At 59.6% G+C, this 18,024-nt stretch overlaps 2 protein-coding genes across 4 annotated transcripts in view; both read right to left on the bottom strand.

Annotated features, from left to right (window-relative positions):
• Positions 1-291: 291 nt before the first annotated feature.
• On the bottom strand, positions 292-7,218 carry LOC141963434 (intestinal-type alkaline phosphatase-like). Its single transcript, XM_074912795.1, has 19 exons — positions 7,105-7,218; positions 6,801-6,916; positions 6,547-6,721; positions 6,268-6,440; positions 6,060-6,194; positions 5,911-5,980; positions 5,668-5,800; positions 5,360-5,553; positions 5,104-5,220; positions 3,024-3,140; positions 2,793-2,908; positions 2,370-2,544; positions 2,054-2,226; positions 1,832-1,966; positions 1,671-1,743; positions 1,453-1,585; positions 1,140-1,333; positions 888-998; positions 292-801 (listed from the first exon to the last, which is right to left on the bottom strand). The coding sequence occupies exons 2-19, from the start codon at positions 6,912-6,914 to the stop codon at positions 539-541; spliced, it is 2,601 nt and encodes an 866-aa protein (XP_074768896.1). The 5' UTR covers positions 6,915-6,916; positions 7,105-7,218; the 3' UTR covers positions 292-538.
• Positions 7,219-8,565: 1,347 nt separating this feature from the next.
• The window catches only part of DIS3L2 (DIS3 like 3'-5' exoribonuclease 2), a 193,938-nt gene continuing 184,479 nt past the window's right edge, over positions 8,566-18,024 (bottom strand). The window contains exons 18-23 of one of the 3 annotated variants that reach the window (XR_012634103.1): positions 14,249-14,396; positions 13,862-13,992; positions 13,542-13,646; positions 12,718-12,819; positions 9,519-9,971; positions 8,566-8,970 (exon numbers count right to left, since the gene is read on the bottom strand). Coding sequence is in view for 2 of the 3 variants with exons in the window: in XM_074912793.1 (XP_074768894.1) it covers positions 9,873-9,971; positions 12,718-12,819; positions 13,542-13,646; positions 13,862-13,992; positions 14,249-14,396 (585 nt within the window). In the remaining variant the exon portion in view is untranslated. Of the gene's footprint in view, positions 8,971-9,144; positions 9,972-12,717; positions 12,820-13,541; positions 13,647-13,861; positions 13,993-14,248; positions 14,397-18,024 lie in introns of those variants that run through there. The other 2 variants (XM_074912793.1, XM_074912794.1) reach the window with 2 other exon arrangements.

The following is an 18,024-nucleotide window of genomic DNA, read 5'->3' as shown; positions in this document are numbered from 1 at the left end:
ACTAGTCAAGGCAGGGAGAGTGAACCAGAGACACCGTGGGGCTGCCCCACACCAAAAGCCTCCCCCTGCCCGCTGCCCTCCCTGGAATCCCTCATGCCAGCTCCATCCTGTCCCCGCATCAGCCCTGCCAGTGGGTGGGCAGAGCCGACAGAGCCTGGGGCTGGGTGATGCCAACCGGCCCCGGGAGCGCGGGGACATGGACACCCGCTGTATTTTTTGTTGCTGTTTCTGGTCAATAAAGCACTGGATATGCCAGGTGGGTGCAAGGGGCTGGTGGGATGGGCAGCAGCAGGCAGCACGACGAGCCCTGCCCGCACAGCATGGGCACCCACACACTGCTGACACGCCTGCCCCACAAGCCTCACACTCCACATTTATTAAACACCGAGCACCCCATGTGGGTGACGTAGGGCCTGCCCCATGCCCTGCAGCTGCTGCATCCAGACCAGGGATGCTTCAAAATCTGTCACCCACCTGTAGGTGCCACAGCCGTGGGGAGCGGGGGACGTGGTTCTGGCAGCACCCGTGGGCCGTGGGGTCAGTGGAAGAGGGGCAGGAGAAGGGTGGGCAGGAGCAGGGCCAGGGGGGTGGCATGGGCGCTGGGGGCAGAGTCCCGCTGGCGACAGACAGTGTAGGGCTCGAGGCAGGCTGCGTAGGCCATGGCGTGGGCCACATAGGTCTGCTCCTGCACCCCATGGAAGAGGTGGGCCATGGGGCCCTTGGCCAGGATGGCCACATCCTCGCCACCGTGGGTCTCTGAGCTGAGGGGCACGGCTGCTTGCTGCAAGTATTCGTACTGCTCTGGGGAGGGAGGAGAAGGGGGTGAGGGAGGCAGTGGTGGCCCCCAGCCCCATCCCACCACCCAGCCATGGACCCTGCGCTCTCACCAGCTGTGTCATTGTCCACGTCGGTCCTGCTGGTGCCCGGGTAGCCTGGACCGTTCCCATAGAGGATGGACGTGTAGTTCTTTTTGTCAGAGGCTTTTTTGGGGGCCAGACCTGGGGAGAGGTTGATGGAGGCGGGGGGGGGATCAGCCAAGAAACCCCAGTATTACACCTCTGGCCACAGCCAGGGTGCCCTGGAGCTGACAATGCCCAGCACAGAGCTGTGCCCTTCCTGGTGGCTGGGCAGAGCCCTACCAAAGATGGAGGAGCCACGCAGGGTATAGCCACCGAAGGAGAACACGTGCGAGTGGTCAGCGGTGACGACGGTGAGGGTCTGTGCCTCATCTGTCAGGGCACCTGCCCGCTCAATGGCCCGGTCAAACTCCACCGCCTCCGTCAGCGCCTTATGGGCTGCACCATCGTGGTGGCCGTGGTCAATCCTGCCGCCTGCAGACGGGCACCCGCGGTGGGCTGGGGATTGATGGCAGCACCCCCAACTCTTATTCCCACCTTGGGATTTGGGAGCCCCCTTCTTGCCCACCCCAGGGGCACCGGCCCCAACTTATCTTCCACAAAGAGGTAGAAGCCATTGGAGTTCCTGCTCAGGATGGTGATGGCTGCCTCCATCATCTCTGTGAGAGACGGGTCCAGGGTGGTGTTACGCATCAGGTTGTACTTCATGTCTGAGGGTTCAAAGAGACCTGGGAGGGGACGTGTTGGGAACAGCCTCAGTGCCTGCATGTGTCCCGCTGGCTGTCAGGTCCTGGCACATGGGACATTTGTTACCCATCAAATAATTCACACTAGGATCGACAGCGGCAGCCAGCATCTCTGTCCTGTTCCAGACATAGCGGGCACCCTGTGGGCAAATCCCACAGGGGGTTAGTGGGTGCTGGCCCTATGCCTGGGGTCAGTGAGCAGAGAACTGTCCCCACAGCGTCACTCACCCTCCGTGACTCCAGCCACATGTTGATGAGGTTATTCCCGTCCTTGCGTATCCCCTTCGCCGTTTCATAGGTGGGATACTCAGGGTCCAGTGTCCCCACGGGGGTCATGTATTTCCGACCACCCCCCAGGATCACCTGGAGGGGATGAGACAGCTGCAGTGTTAGTGGGGGTGCCTGGAGGGGTCTGGCCCTGCTCCCCCCTTCCCATGCGCAGGTACTCACGTTGATGTCGACGTTGTGGACCAGCTGCCAGGCGATGTCCTTGCAGCCTTGGTTGAGGGCATCCGTGGGCATGCTGGCATCCGCGTACCAGTCGCGGTTCACCACGTGGGCGTACGTCCCCGAGGGCGACGCATGCTGCACCCGCGTCGTCGTCACGATGCCCACCGCCTTTCCTGCCACCCCCCATCCATCAGGCCCCACAAAGGGCGACATGGGGTCCCCCACCATCAAGCCCTAGGATGTTCATGGGGGGCAGCCCCCAGTGTGACATCCCTTGTCCCACAGGGTTGCCCCCCAGCCCTGCGCCCTCTCTTACCAGCTTTGCGGGCTCGCTCCAGCACTGAGATCACCTCGTTGCCTGTCGTGGTGTTGCACTGCGAGTGGCGGGCGGCTGCACTCAGTCCCACGGTCTGGTAGTTGCCCTTCACCCCGCAGAGGTAGGCTGTGGCTGTTCCCGCGCTGTCGGGGACCTGCCGGTCCACGTTGTATGTCTGCCAAGGTCACACACCGGGCTCAGGGCAGGGGATGGTTGGCAGAGGCACCCAGTGGGGTGCTCTCCCTGCCCAGCCCCTCTTGCTACATTCATTCGCTCACCCAAGGACAAGTGTGGGATGGCAGGGACCCCTTTCACCCCATATGTACATCCCTGGGGTGCTTCTGTGTCAGCAGCCCCATGGGCGTCACCGTGGCCCCGTGCCCAGTGTCATCCTGGCCCACGCCCAGCACGGTGGGGAGTTACCTTGGAGAGAGCCACGTAGGGGAAAGCATCCAGGGCGAGGGGAGTCTCAGGGCCCAGCTTCCCCTGCTCCTGCCCCTTTAGGATGCGGGTGGCCGTGATGGTGGAGATCCCAAATCCTGGGTGAGGAGAGAGGGTCCCAGTCATCCTCTGGACCAGGTGCCCTCCCCGCATGCTGCTCCATGGGGCACTGGTCATGCCAGCCTGCCCTCCGTGGGTGCCAGCAGGACTCACCATCCCCAAGGAAGAGGATGAGGTTTTTGGCTTGGTTTATCCTGGGCTGGATCTTGAAGGAGGCCTCAATGGCTGCAGCTGCCTGCTTGTTCCAGAAGGCTGGCTTCTCTTCCTCCACTGGGACAGGGTAGCACCCATCAGTCCCAGCTCACCAGCACCTGCCACCCCTGGGGCACCCACACCCCTGGGGCACCTGCATCCCAGGGGTTCTTGTTCCCTGGGCATCCCCATGCTCTGACATGGACGGAGAGGGTCAGGGTGCTGTTTGGGGTAGGGGTAGACCATGTGGGCTTACACCCACTGCCCAGCCCAGGGCTTCTGGGGCAGGGAAGGAGGGGAGCAGCAAAACCGAACATGATGGGGTGTTATCTGACAGGTGAGATGAGCCAAGTTCATGGCGGGGGGGGAGTGTGGAGGCTACAGTCACTTCCCCCAGACCCTCCTCCAGCCCAGAAACAAGCAGGAACCTGACTCCATGGGGGAAAACTGGCTCAAGGACCCCATAAAACCAGGGGTAACCCCCATTAACCCTTACAGAGCTGGGCAGCCCCTGGTCACCTCCCCAAACCCAGGCTGGTGCCTTGCCTGCACTTCCCCAGGCACCTGTCCCCATCCGTGTCCCCACCTGGGATGGCAGCAGTGCTGAGCCCTACCCAGAGGCCCAGACAGAGGGTGAAGGGTGCCAGGAGCTGCATGGTGAGAGCCGGTAGCCCAGTGCCGCTGACAGTGTCCGTGACTCTAGCAGATCTGGGGAGGGACTTTGGACAAGGATCAGCCCTTGCAGGGTGTGTGGAGGGGTTTGGCATGTTTCTGATGATATCCTGCTGTCCTGCCAGGCAACCGGCACAAAGGCCATGGGGCTGGGCTGCTGGCACTTCCTTGGCACATCACCTTATTGCTGCTGGGGGAAGGATGGACTTGGAGCACAAAGAGATGCAGAGGGCAAGAGGAGGGGCAATGCCTGGCAGGCATCACTGCCCCAGTTGCAGTGCCAGGAGCGGGGATGCCCTGACCCAGGGTGCCACAGGCAGCGCTGAGCATCAGACCCAGGGCAACAGGGGTATTGGGAGCACCTGGGGCACTACTGAAATTAGCAGCCCTGGTCTCTGCCCAGTGCTTTCTTGAGTCCACTGATGTGGACTAAAATTCTGCTCCTTGCTCAGCTCTTGCCGGGAAGGTACCAACCTTCATGTATTGTGCCCCAGCGTGGGGCATCCCCTAACCCTCCTTTCATCACCCCCTGCACACCAATGCCTCCAGTGCTGGGCCCAGCAGGGAACTAGGAGCCACGACCACCTGGGGAAACAGAGGCAGGGGGCAGCACCTTAGAAGGCAACCACTGCTGCAAACCCTCGCACGGCAGATGGAGACAAACAACCCATGTTTTATTGCATCTTTGATCCTGGCCACAGTGGGGACCTGGTTGCCAAGACACTTGGTGAGGTGGCTCAGGGAGGGCCAGGTAGCCCAGGTTGAAGTGGGGCTCAGCTGGGGTCTCTCAGGCCCCCACCATATGGGCAGCCACGCAGAGGGCCAGAAGAGTAAGCAGTGGTTGTGGGGAGTACTGGGTGCCATGGGAGGCCCTTCGGGCTGACCCGCAGCCGGGTTCAGTGGCATAGGGCTCGAGGCAGGCGGCATAGGCCATGGCATGGGCGATATAGTGTTGCTCCTGCACCCCATGGAAGAGGTGGGCCATGGGGCCCTGGGCCAGCACCACCACATCCTCCCCGCTGTGGGTCTCCGTCTCCAGGGGCACAGCTGCCTGCTGCTTGTAGTCCTTGTCCTCTGCAGGGGGGCAGCAGAAATGGGGCTGAGGACAGCAGGCTCCCCTGCCCATTGCAGGGATGGGGGGGCAGCTGCCATCACCTTGGCGTCGGGGTGATTCCTGCTCAAGTGACTCCTGAGCAACGTGGTGGCACCAGGACCCCATACAACCCCAGTGGCCATGCCCGTGGGACGCTGCCCCCAGCCACCCTGTGCCCCCCAGCCATTCCTGCTGTGCAGGTCTGGGTGGGCTCCCTGTAAACCCTCGCCCACACTGCAGGTAAGTCGGGGGGCCCCATCCCCAGCAGACTCCTACCTGCAGCGGGGAGGCTGGCGGCCGGGCGGCCCCCTGAGCGGATGCTGTAGCCAGGACCGTTGCCATAGAGGATGCTGGTGTAGGCTCGCTTGTCCTTGGCTTTCTTGGGGGCCAGCCCTGGCACAGGCAGACACTGTCACCCCCATCCCAGCCTGCTACCTCTCCCCTGCTCCCCACCTTGGCCAGCTCAGCCTCTGGCAGGAGCAAAAGGAGGAGCTGGGAACAGGGATGTTTTCTGCCCCTCCCTGACACCCACCAAAGATGGAGGTGCCACGCAGCGTGTTGCCTCCAAAGGTGAAGACATGGGAGTGATCAGCCGTCACCACGGTCAAGGTGTCAGAGGGGGAGGTGAGTTCGCCTGCCCGCGCCACTGCCCGGTCCAGCATGACGGCCTCCATCAGCGCCTGCTTGGCCCGGCCGCTGTGGTGGCCATGGTCGATCCTGCCACCTGCACAGGGAACGCAGCCATCACCCTCTCCCTGGTCCCCTGGGATGCCCACCCGCTCCCCGGACCCGCATCCCACCCCAGCCCCAGCCATGCTGCCCGTTTGGGGCTACTCATCTTCCACAAAGAGGAAGAAGCCGTTGGGGTTCCTGCGCAGGATGCGAATGGCCTTTTCCGTCATCTCCACAATGGAGGGATCCGTGGAGGCATTGCGGTTCAGCTCGTACTTCATGTCCTTTGGCTCGAAGAGACCTGGGGGAGCAGGGTAGGAGGGGCCCATGCTGGGACTGCTTCACACCCCTGCCAGTGCACCCACAGCAGGGAGGAGGAGGCATTGCTGGTAGTGCAGGTGGTGCTTTTACCCATCAGGTGGCTCACAGAGTCATCCTTCACTGCGTCCAGGCCCTTCTTGTCCCAGACGTAGCGGGCACCCTGCCAGCGAGAACAGAGCCGGTGCCAATGGCACATGCCCCATACCTGGTGTCACGTCCCCTCCATCCCGGTGTGTTACCTGCTTGGCACTCAGCCATTTGGCAATCAAGTCGAGTCCGTCCTTCCTGGTGCCGTTCTGAGCTGGGTCCTCCGGGTACTCAGGGTCCGGGGTCCGCTTGGGGGTCATGTACATCCGCCCACCGCCCAGGATCACCTGCCGGGGAGCTCAGCAGACCCTCCCAATGTCCCCAGTGTACCCCCCATCCCATGCCCACTTCCCAGCTCACGTTGATGTCCGTGTTGTGCACCAGCTGGTAGGCAATGTCCTTGCAGCCATCCCGCAAGGCCTCCTTGGGCATGTCGGCATCAGCATACCAGCTCCGGCTGGCCGAGTGCGCATAGGCTGCCCCGGGGGACGCGTGCTGCACCCGCGTGGTCGTCACGATGCCCACTGACTTGCCTGCAAGTGCGGGCAAGGGCTTACAGTGAGCCCACACAGGCCTGCACGGCAGGAATGGCCATGCCACGCCAGCCTCCCCAACAGGGTTGCCTGCTGCTCCCCGTACCCGCCAGCCTGGCCCGGTGCAGGATGGAGTCCACTTCATTGCCAAAGGCGGTGCGACATTTGCCGTAGACGGCTGCCCCGCTCAACCCTAGAGTCTTGGCATTGGTCTTCACCCCACAGAGGTAGGCTGTGCCCGTGCCAGCGCTGTCGGGCACCTGCCGGTCGATGGTGTAGGTCTGGAAGCAAGCAAGAGCCAGTGGGGTTTTGGGTGGGGGCAGCAGGCCTCCCCCCCCCCCCCAGCACTGCCCCACTCACCTTGGCCAGGGCCACATGGGGGAAGGTCTCCATGGCCAGGACACTCTCCTCGCCTGAGCCACCGGCCAGCTGCCCCTTGTAGATCCGAGCTGCCGACACGGTAGGCAGCCCCATGCCTGTGGGCATGGCAGAGCCATGGGGTGGCAAGGGGCTGGGACCAGGGACAGTCCTGCCCTCCCCAGGCACTGCCCAGGCTCAGCCAGGGAGGATGGGACTTGCACCGGCCCCTTCTCACCAGCCACGTCCCTTGGCTGCTGTGCAGCCACATTGCCACGGGGCCTGGCTGGGACCTGGGGGGACTCACCGTCACCCAGGAAGAGGATGATGTTTTTGGCCCGCCGTGCCGCCGGCTGCAATGCCAGGGCCAGCTCCAGCCTCCTCCTGGCCCCTTTGTTCCAGTAACCGGGGGTCTTCTCGGCATCTGGAGTCAAGATCAGAGCCGGGGCCATGTGGGGGACTGGGCATCCAGAGGGTCCGCAGGGGTAACCCCCCCCCCAACCCAGGTGGGCATCTTCACTCAAGATAAATTTAGCTGCTCTGAGTCCCCTCCATGGGTGCCTCAGAGGGGCCAGGAGCCCTTTGGGGGCCAGCCCAGCCTTTGGCAATGCCAGCATTGCCCAGAACCCATCTGTAGAGGGGGAAACTGAGGCAGAGTTTGGCAGGGAAGTTCATTGTGCCTCTTGACAGAGGGGAATGAGGTGCCCAACATCAGACCCCGTGGCGAGTGTGCCACGTCCAGGCAACCACGGCCAGCTGTTGCTATTGAGCCGCTTGATCCAAAGTCACTGCCAGGGGGTGAGGGGGCAGCAGGGCTGGGGGGGAATGGGGACAGGGTCTGCATTGGTGGGGCTGAGACAAACCCGTTCAAAGGTTGGGGTCTCAGACCACCCTGAGGTGGCCAGGAGGGTTTGCCTTTGTTGGTATCCCATGGGGAGGTGACAGGGTGCCCAGAGACACCCCCAGGGAAGTGGCACCAGCCCAATGCCCCCCACCAAGGGCTCCCACCCTCCCTGTCCCACACGTCCCGTCACCTGAGGCTGCAGTGGCGAGCTGGGCGAGGAGGCAAAGGAGAAGGCAGGTTCCAGGGCAGAGCGGCCACCCCATGCTGCCCACCCCAGCTCCCTTCCCGAATGCTGCCTGCGTCCAGGGCAGGGTGGGGGGTGACAGCCCTTTATGGCCCTTCCCTGTCCTGCCGGAGGGCTGAGCCCCGCCGAGGGTGAGACGATGGGCTGATAACATTCAGGGACTATCTCCCAGACCTGCCCAGGGCCCTCCCAGTGCCCCCAGCCCCCGCTGGGGCCATCCCTGCCCCCACCACCGAGGGAGGACCTCCAGCCCGTCCCTGGGGACCAGGGCACCTCGTGGCCCCCAGCTCCCACGGGGACGGCTGCCTGCGGGACCATGGGGAGCAGCAGGGAGGGTGCAGGGCAAAGTGCTGTTTTTGCAGACAGGCTGAGCTGGGCTGGGCTGGATTGGCCTTGTTTTCCCTGAGACAAACCTGAGGAGGGGGACACTGGGCTGAGGGGTAGTGGGAGAACATCTTTTCTTTGATGTCAGTGTCCCCAGGTCCCCTCTCCCAGGGGACACAGCCACACGCTGCCTGCCAGGCCCTGGGACAGTCGGTGCCTGACATGCTGGGCATACCGGGGCAGCCTGTGCCAGCACACTTGCACAGTAAGTACCTGTTTGGGCAGGGAACAGCCTCGTGTCACCAGCACCCAGCAAGGAGCAGTAGACCCAGGGAGGAACAGGCTGCTCCCACTCTTTCCCACGTCTGAGGTGACGTCCACCTGTGGTTGCACCAGGCCACCTGGAAGGATGCTGCCAGCAACACAACCCCTGGGGACTGCAGGTGACTCCGATGGCTTTCAAGGCTCACCATCTCCTGGGGAGTGTGTTGTACCCAGCCCTGACCCATCCCAGGGCCCGATCCCCCACCCTGAGCCGGGCAGCCTGGGTTTGGCCAGCTCCTGCAAAGGGCAGATGTGTCTGTGCCAGGGCCGAATCTGTCACCACCGGTGAGGCCGGGGCCCCCTCCTTGCCTGGCACAAAGGATCCACTCCTTCTCTCCAGATGTCAATCCCTCCACCAGCTGCCGCTTGTGGCTGCCCGTCCCCGTGGGGGTGATGAAGTGGAGGCTGCCAGAGCAGCCCGTGCCCCTGGAGTTGCCCTGCACAGCGCGGTTAGGGGACATGGGGACAGTGAGCAGGCAGAGGTGCTTGGAGACTGCAGAGGGGCTGGCCAGCCTGCGAGGGGCTGGCCACTCTCTTGAGCAGCAGGGAGAAGCAACGACGTGCTGCAGGGTCCCCGAGAGAGGTTAGGCTGGAGGTCAGGGTGTGAGGGGCTGGAGCAGCCACCTGGTGACTGCCGGTGAAGGCTCAGACTGATGAATTAGCCATCAGAGCAGCAGCCAGGAGCCCACATCCACTGATCCCCCACGGCCTCCGGCTGAGCACATCCTGGGACTGGGGGAGGCAGCGAGGCTGCTTGGATTTCACAATGCCTGGGAAGCGGCAGGCAGGGGAAGCACAGGACTGTCTGGGAGGTGAGTTATTGCTGGGATTCCCAGCTGGGGGAATGCACAGGAGACAAAATAAAACCTGAGTGAGCCCCCTACTCAGCTGCTGACCCGTCTTTTATTACATGACACACAACCCTGCAAGAAACCCTCCTACGTGGCCCCACAGCTGCATCCCACTGCACCCCACCACATCCCACCTGGTACGGTGAAGCCAGCCCTTCCCCGCTCCCAGGGACATGCATCCCCACTTGGCCCCCACAGTGGGCACCTGAGATGGCTGGGGATGGACACCACTGCCTTAAAAAAAAAAGAAAAAGAAAGCATCAAGCTAAAAATATCTGAGAGTAGAAATGCTCTGCCTGGGGCAGGCTCAAGCCCCGAGCCCCACTCCCAGCCAGAGTTAAAATCCAAACTAGAAATAAAACAGCACTGGTTTTAAAACTCAAAGCCCCAAACTCCCTGTGGGTCCACTCCATCCCCAGCGGGTGCCGGTGCAGGGCCTGGGAGGTGAGCAAGCGTCAGCAGCAGGGAGCAGGCACAGCCCAGGGCGCTCACTTCTCCGAGCTCGGTCTCTTGAGCAGGGCACTGTACTTAAGTGGGACTCCATCCGACGTCAGCACAACCTCCACCAGTGTGAAAATGCTGATCACCTTCAGCGAGGAAGAGAAAGATGGAGAGAACAGGGTTTTTCAGGCAGCTTGGCATCACACCGGGATTTGCTTAGAGCTGTGCTGACTTTTGCTGTCCCCACTGCAGCACCCATTGGGAGCCAGGGAATGGGGCAGGACAGCTTCAGATAGTTCTGCTGGGGTCCAGGGTGCTCCTGGGGCTGGGGCTGGACACGAAGCCAGCCAGGGATCTAAATAAGCCACCCAAAACATCCTCACTTATTCCAGTCTGATCAAGCCCCAGTCTTGTTCTCCATACAGTCTGGGAAGAAGCATGGGTGATTGCCCTTGGCTTTGGGTCCCAACCTCCCCTAAAGCCTGCTTGTGTCTTTCTTCCTCCAGCCGGAGAACACACATCATCCCTTAATGAAGCAACTTGGCCAAGTGCCAATGGTGAGCTGCAGCGAGAAGGGTTTTCCGCATGATGCTGAGCATTTTCTCAGCATCCCGCAAAGAGGGAATGACCCCCCCATGCCCCTCCAGTGAGAGGAGACCTGGGAAGGAAGCACAATGGATGAGAGTGATGCGAGGGAATAAAGATCCCAGAAAATCAATCCCTCCTGTTCAGGAATGCACTGTTGCCTGCTGCCACCTCCCTGGTCCTCTGACTTCATCTCTTTGTGCAGTTTTGCAGATTAGAAGCATAAAGCATCGAGGCACGGATAACAGGCTGGCTGGGACACTGGGAAGGGGCTGCCCTGGGGCCGTGGCCAGGCATTTGGGGACTTCGCTTGCCAGAGCCTGTCCCCAAGGCCTGCGCTGCAGCAGGACTTGATGGGGCCATCTGCTCAGGGCTGGCCCGCAGGAGGAGCAGGCACAGAGCCACCCGGCGTAACCTTGTCAAACCCTTCCCAGCTCATCCAGCACCAGCCGCTCCAGATTAATCATTTGGAGCAGGAAAATCTCATTGAGACTTAAATGTATCAAAGTGGCCAGCGAGGAGAAAACAGCAGGGAAATCCTTTTGCAGACAGCTGCCCAGATAGCTGCCGGCTACCTAGCGCCAGCCCCCTGCCTGCTCCAGCTGGCAGGAGAGCAAGGGGCAGTAGCCATGGGGCAGTCCCCCACATCTGGGGGATTCAAATGGGGATTATCGGGGCTCTCCCTTTTTCACCTCTTTGCTGAACTGCTGGCGAACAGCACAATTTCACATCAAATCCCCTAAGTCAGATTCACTTCATACTCAAACCCTGAGTAATGTTCACTGAGGTCCTGGCCATCATCTCCTGGCGCTCAGGGGAGATGGTGACACCACCTCCCCGTCATGGCAGGGCCAGCCAGTCCAGACCCCTGCACAGCTTCCCTCAGCCTTCCCCGACATCCCCGCTGCCTGGCCAAGCTGAGCCAAACTGGGAAGCAGAGGCCAAGTGCTGGGGCCAGGCAGGGAGCTGAGGGTGCCTGGTGCTGTGGGGTGTCCAGGTGACATCTGCAGAGGTTCAGGACAGCTCCTGGGGATCCGCCTCATCCTGCAGCTGGAGATTTATCAACCTGGGGATCTGCTGGCTCAGAGGACAGCTCAGAGTCTGCCCCCAGGGGAGTGTTCTGGTGTTTTCTTAGGAGGTGTGGAGGTTTTGTGGAAGAGTTTCCTCTACCGCTGTTTGCTTAACCAAAATGGGCCCTGCTCATGCTGGGGCATCATTTTTCATGCAGGTCCCTGCTAGGGTGTAAGTGATACCCGCTCCTGTAGGAAAGGAGGAACTGAGGCCACTTCAGGCTGTGTGCAGGGGGCTTCTCTGAGCCAAGCGGAGAAAGGAAAGATCAACTTCAAGAGGAGGGAGGCCTGCAGAAATGCCTGTAACAGCTGGGGAGCTCAGCTGGTTCTGACCACAATATCTCCCCTGGGAAGAAAAGGACTCCCCAGGACATGCATCATACCAGCCAGGAGCGTCAGCCCAGCCCTGTGTCAGGAGTCCTTTTCATCCAGCCCTAGGTGGACAAGGATTGGTTGTACCGGGCTTGGTTGGAAATGGGGTTCAAGTGCAGAGCCCCCAGAGTGGTACAGGGAGAGGTTGGGATTCAGCCCCCCAGCAGCCGCCAAGGCAGCAGACAGGGATCACAGCAGTCAACACAGCTGTGATTTGATAGCAACGCCAGACAAAAGTTGGCAAAGAAGCACCACTTAATCAAGCCAGACAAATGCGATTGCTCCCTTTGATTGAGTTACCAAGTTAATAGATGACAGGGACACAAGAGAGAGATTTCTAGATGATGTTAAACCATTTGACACTGCATCTCAGGAAGTCTGACTTAAAAAATTTCTCCTAATTGGGTCTCAACCCTGTCGCAGGGATGGAAACCTGAAGGAACGGCCATGCCAGTGAAGGGGCAAGGAATGCCAGGGTGGGGGGAAGGGCCTAGACAGGCGCTGCCTGATCTTAGTTAACGTCTTAATTGATGATCTGGAAGAAGGAAGTAAACAGCATGTTAATCCAATTCTGGAGGAAACTGAATTGGGAGGCAGGGCACACAGCAGGCAGGGCAGAGTCTGAAGGCCGTGGAGGGGTCAGATGTGGGGGCAGTGATGGGATGGAGCAGGGCTGGATGGCAGAGGAGGTTGAGGCTGAGGTCGGGCTTGCTGGGGAGGGAACACAGGGACAGCAGGACCTGACAGCTTGCAAGGCAGTGCTGCCTCCTGGACCTGTCCCTGTGGAGATCCTGGGATCCACAAATTGCACACAGCCTCTACGCCAGCTTCATGGTGTTGTGAGCCCATGCTGAGGGGGTCTTACCTGGGGCACAGATTCTTGCTCTGGCTTCTCTGGCTCCCACATGAGCGTCAGCTCTGGCTTCCTCCCCACCTTCTGGAAGTGGAAGCCCAGCAAGGGCAGTGCCTGCAGGCAGGGAGAGTGTTGGGAACAGCCTGTGGCACTGACAACATCCCCCCACTCAGCTCTCCCCCTCCACTTTGCCTACAGATGGGGATGACACTGGTTTTGCCCGGCACACTGCCTCTGCAGCTCTTTAACAACCAGGATGCAGCAGCCCGTGAGCCTGAGCCTAGCACGTAAATCAGGGGCTGCTGTGATACACAAACAGCCCATATATCATGCTATATGTCCTGTTTAAAGATGTCATTGCCAGCCATATAACCAGGTTATTAAGAGAAGATGCTGTCACTAACCGCAGGTGCTGGCCTACCGTGGTGCTGTCACAGCCCCAGATATACCGTCTGATTAAATGAAATGAAAACCATCCTCGCTCCCTTTCCTCACTTCAGCTCCATGTTGATCTCTGTCCCCCTGATTCTGTCTTTATTCCCTTTTACCTAGACTAGATCACTCCCAGCATGTAGCAGGGAGAAGCTGGTGCCCAGAGACTGGGCTGCTCCAGACCCCGCCCCCAGCCCCTGGTGCCTTCCCAGGGCTGAGGGATGGAGGGTGAACCCTGTGAAGACTCCCTCCCCTCTGGCTAGCTGGGATGGGGCACAACTCTGCTGCTGCAGGGCTGGCACAGAAGGGCACCAGAACAGCCACTGCTTCTGATGATGCCAGGCTGCTGCAGCCCTCTCTGGTGAGGCAGCATTGGCACTCTCTCACACTGGTGAGGTACTTACATTGCAGTAGATGCGCTTCTGGACTCCAAACTTCAACACCAAGACATCAAAGGCCTCATTCAGGACACCCATCACCATGGCCTCTGACTCCAGAGGACCACACTCCTGCCAAGAGAGGGCTGTCACTACACCAGCATCCCCAAGGGGAATCAGTGTCCCCAGGCCCTGGAGCTCCAGCGGCGGTGGTTGCTCAGTGCGTTCCCTCACTGTTTGCCTTCCCCAGGGCCAGCTGGGCAGCCACACAGCCCTCTGCCCATCTAGGCTGAGCCTTCACGTGGAAATCCAGAGATGCCGCAGGGGGAAACAGCCTTGGCTCTTACCCGGACGAAGACGGCGAAGAAGAGGTCAGCGCTGAGCTCCTGCACCCTTTTGGAAGCCATCTTCCGGTCATTGCAGCGATCTGCCTGCCTCTGGATGGCCTCTTTCTCCATCTTGATGGGGGAGCTGACACCTGAGAAGGGGACAAGTGACAGTGGTGTGCTCACACTCTGTCCTGCTCCAGTGCCATGCACCCTGGACCCAGCTCACCTCCACGTCCCTGAGGGCACCAGTGTGTGAGGTTGCTGCCTCATGGGACGCAGACTCCAAGCACCCAGCATCTGTGGCAGGCAAGGCAGGAACCTGGGAGCCCTGCCTGTGCCAGGCACAGCCACCCCCTCCCCTCGCAGCACCCGAAACTGCTCTGCAAGTGGCCAGGAAGCACCCACCGAGAGAGGCGGAGAGCAGACGGTGCACGATGATGTCTGCGTAGCGGCGGATGGGCGAGGTGAAGTGCGTGTAGAAGGGCACGTTCAGGGCGTAGTGGCGAAAGAGGGTCTCATCCTCCAGGACACCGGTGCAGAAGTAGAGAGCCATCTGAAAGGGGTGAGAAGCGAGGGAAGGGTGTGAGCAAGGATGGTGGCAGGACCCTGCATGAGGCTGGAGGGGTCTGTGGCCACAAGACAGAGCTCCAACAGCTGATCGTCCTTCACCAGCTGCTCAGTTCAGGCTGCCCAGGGACAAGGTGAGCGCTGCAGGAACTGAGCTCAAAGCAAAGAGGGCAAAGCCACAGCAGGGAGCTGCTGGCTGCCAGCTGACCCTGCCTGGCCTCAGGGATTGCATCAACCTTCACACCACACATGGGTTTAAGCAGTCTCCTGCTTCTGCTCATGCCCTGGGGCTCATTCGCCATCCCCCCCATCTTCCAGGGGTGACTCCAGCCTGTCCCATGCCCACTGTGGATACCGTCCCAACAAGGGGGCTCAGTGCGGCTCCTGTGCCAGGCTCTTTGGTTCTGGGTCTGGCTGCAGGCTCCGCACACCCACTGCACCTGCTTGGAAAGCACTAGGGGTTGGGATGAGTGGCTCCTCCGTTCACAGAGGAGGAGGCAGCCCTGCTATGATCCCTGCTGCTCCATCCCACGACGACAGCTGGGAAGCCGAGCGGCTGGACTGCCCGTCTAAACCAACACTGGGGCTGCAGCAGCACCGTGCTGCCTGACAGCCTCTTCAGCAGGAACATCTCCTGGCTGCACCACCCCTGTTATCCCACATGTTACAGCTTTTATTTTTACATCTGTGAAACACCAGCCCTCAGGGCTGGGAAAACAATGGGGGCCGAACCCAGGTGGGGAGGGGAAGCTGTGCAGGTCAGGGGGGTTGCGGCGGGGTCACAGCACAGTGGCAACTGAACGAACCCGTTTAAAAATAAGAGCAAGTGATTTAAAAAAAACAGGAGTAGCCAGCTCTGATTACAGAGCCGTCCTGGGATCCACGGTTTGGGCAGCTGTATCCTCCGCTCTCCAGCCCAGCGGCACAGCCAGATCCTGCTGAGCAGCAACGCACTGATCCGGGCAAGTAAATAGAGCAGGTTAAAAAAAGCAGCATTGGTCCTGGCCTTATTATGAGACCCAAGAGCTGGGATAGGAGCTGTGGCGGCTGCCAATTTCCACAACCCAGAATTAAATTGTTTCTGATGGACTCCACAAAGTACGGTCTCCACTCAATTAGGCTCTGCGTGGTCGGGCAGGAAGACACGCCGAGCACTGGAGGCTGCTGCAGGAGAAGACGAGTGCCCTTGGGCAGACAGACAGCATGAAATTACAGGGGGTTTATAGGCACTTTTGCCAGGCTCCTGGGCAGAAGGAAGAAAGGTCCTGGCAATGCCTAGTAGGTAGAGAGCAGAGCAATGGTCAAAATCCCTGCTGCTAGACAGCCACTGGGAAGGGCTCATCCCCTCCCTCTGCCAGCAGTGCAGGGCAACCCTCGCCTTGTTTCAAGCTGGAAAAGACACCAAAGGTCCCACACTGCTTGCTGTTGTCTGGGGCACTTCTTCCCAATGGATGTGCTGGCCAAACCCAGCCGCTGCTGGGTCCAGCACCATTTTTGACACCCTTTCGGCAGCTCATGGCCCTCACTGAGGTTGGCATCAGCTTGGGTATCATAGCAAAAATACTCCTCTGGGCTGTGGTAAGGTTCCACACTGCAGGGAGCCCAGTCCAACACGTGTCTGATACCTGTCCTTGCCACCATGACAGCATTACCCACCCGGTGACATCCGCCTGGCAGAAAGCAGATGTTTTCTCATTAACAGATTTGACTCACAAGTGGTCTCAAATCCCCAGGGTTTGCCACAATCCCCGGAGAACAGCGAGGAGCCTGGAAATAAATCAGCCCCAGCCAACCAGGGGTGGCTTTGCTCTCATGGACAGATTGAATCCCCGAGTGACTGAGCCCCTGAAAAATGGTATGTCACTGCTCCTTCATCTGTTACAAGGCTCTTGGCACGGCAATACAGGCTCTCCCCCAGACACACATATTACCAGTTGCTTCCCATATCCCTCCCCCTCCAAGACGCTGATGTCTTGACCCCCAGCACACAGTGAAGATGGAAGACATAGGCTTGGCGTGACCATGGGCTAAACCTGTGGGCAGCTTGTTTTGGCTGATTTAACTGCAGCCTTGTCCCTGAAATACCAGCTTTATCACTGGGAGCTGAGATGTGTGCAGGGATATGGGTGACTCCTCCGTGCCCTGACCAGATGGTCTCGCCACGCATCTGTCAGAGCGATGGCCCAGCCCTGGACACCAGCACGGGCCCCTGCGTGGCTCTGCTCTGCATCTGCCAACACTCAGCTCTGTCCTCTCCCCCATGAGAGACCGCAACATCCAGGGCAGAGCGGGGCCAATTTTTCTGTCTGCTCTAATACTGGTGGCAGGCAGCAAAAAATCCTCCTCCCAGGTGAAAGCTCATTACCCCTGGTAGCTGTCTGCCCTTTCCGAGGAGCACTGACGTGACTTTAAACTACCTGTCCTCTGCATTTAGCAGTAGGAACGATAGTGGGAATCTGAACTACTCAGGATTGTGGGGAGCTGTGAGTCCACCCCACAGTGAGTGTGGAGCAACACTGATGTCTCTTGCCCCTGCAGTGCTGTGGTCCTTCCTTATGGACTGGCGGTCATATGGATCCACCGCTGCGAGCACGTCCTGGGTCAGATTGGAAAGTGGCCCTAAAGACACGAGGGGAGTGTCTGCTCACCTGGTTAATGCCTTTGGACACGTCTGAAACTCCATTTACAAACTAAACAACAGTTCAACAAACGGCGAACTGCCTAAGCTCATCTCAGGATCAAGACAGATTTCTGTTTCTTCTGGCTCATGCACCACTTCCAATAACAAGAGCATCACATCAGGCGCTGCAGTACCATCCTGCCGGGGAATGCCAGCAGACAGGAACGCTGCTCACCATCCAGACACAGGCTGCCCTGAAGGGCCAATGGGCTCAGCTGTAAACTGGGTTTTGCCTATCATGGGAGTGTGCCAGATAGCAGGTTTGCCAGATGTGAGTGGACTGCACAGCACACCTGAACACATGGGCACCTTGGTCTTCTGATGATGCAAAATCATGTCCTTTAAACATTCCTCTTTTCCTGCCCAAACTCTCTGTCTGGTATCTACTCTGCAGAAGACTTCATCCCCAAAACCTTGATACCTCCTTCGTGTAGAGATCTAACATGTATTCATAGGGCTAAGTCTTAACAAGAGCCACTGGGAAGCATCTCAAAGCACACCCACCATCTCTCCCACCACAGCCTCAGAAGACTATAGAGGCAAAATCTCAGCAAGTGAGTAGGTTCCAAAAAGATCACCTCCTCCTTGGTGCCACTGCAGAACTGAGTTGTCTTCTCCTTGCTCATCCCTCCTGGCCAGAAGCCAGGCTTGCTCCACAAAGCCCAGGTTTGTACCACAGTCAGCAGGACCAGAGGGGACCCAAAGGAATTCATGTCACCAGTGCACCTTCCACCAGAAAAGGAAGATGTGACAGAAGGGACCAGGACAAGCCAAAGCAGGACACAGGAGCTGGGACAACACAGCCAGCTCCAGAGGGCACTGCCTGCACTTTACAAAGCAGCATCCCTGAGCTGGACACATACACAAGGGGATGATTTACTAAACAGCTTCAATCCCCAATCCCACTTGTGAGCAAGCATTAAGTCACCAAAGT

This window comes from Athene noctua, chromosome 8 (genome assembly GCF_965140245.1).
Source record: "Athene noctua chromosome 8, bAthNoc1.hap1.1, whole genome shotgun sequence".
NCBI classification, from domain to species: domain Eukaryota; kingdom Metazoa; phylum Chordata; class Aves; order Strigiformes; family Strigidae; genus Athene; species Athene noctua.
This window is presented reverse-complemented; position numbering and strand designations above follow the sequence as displayed.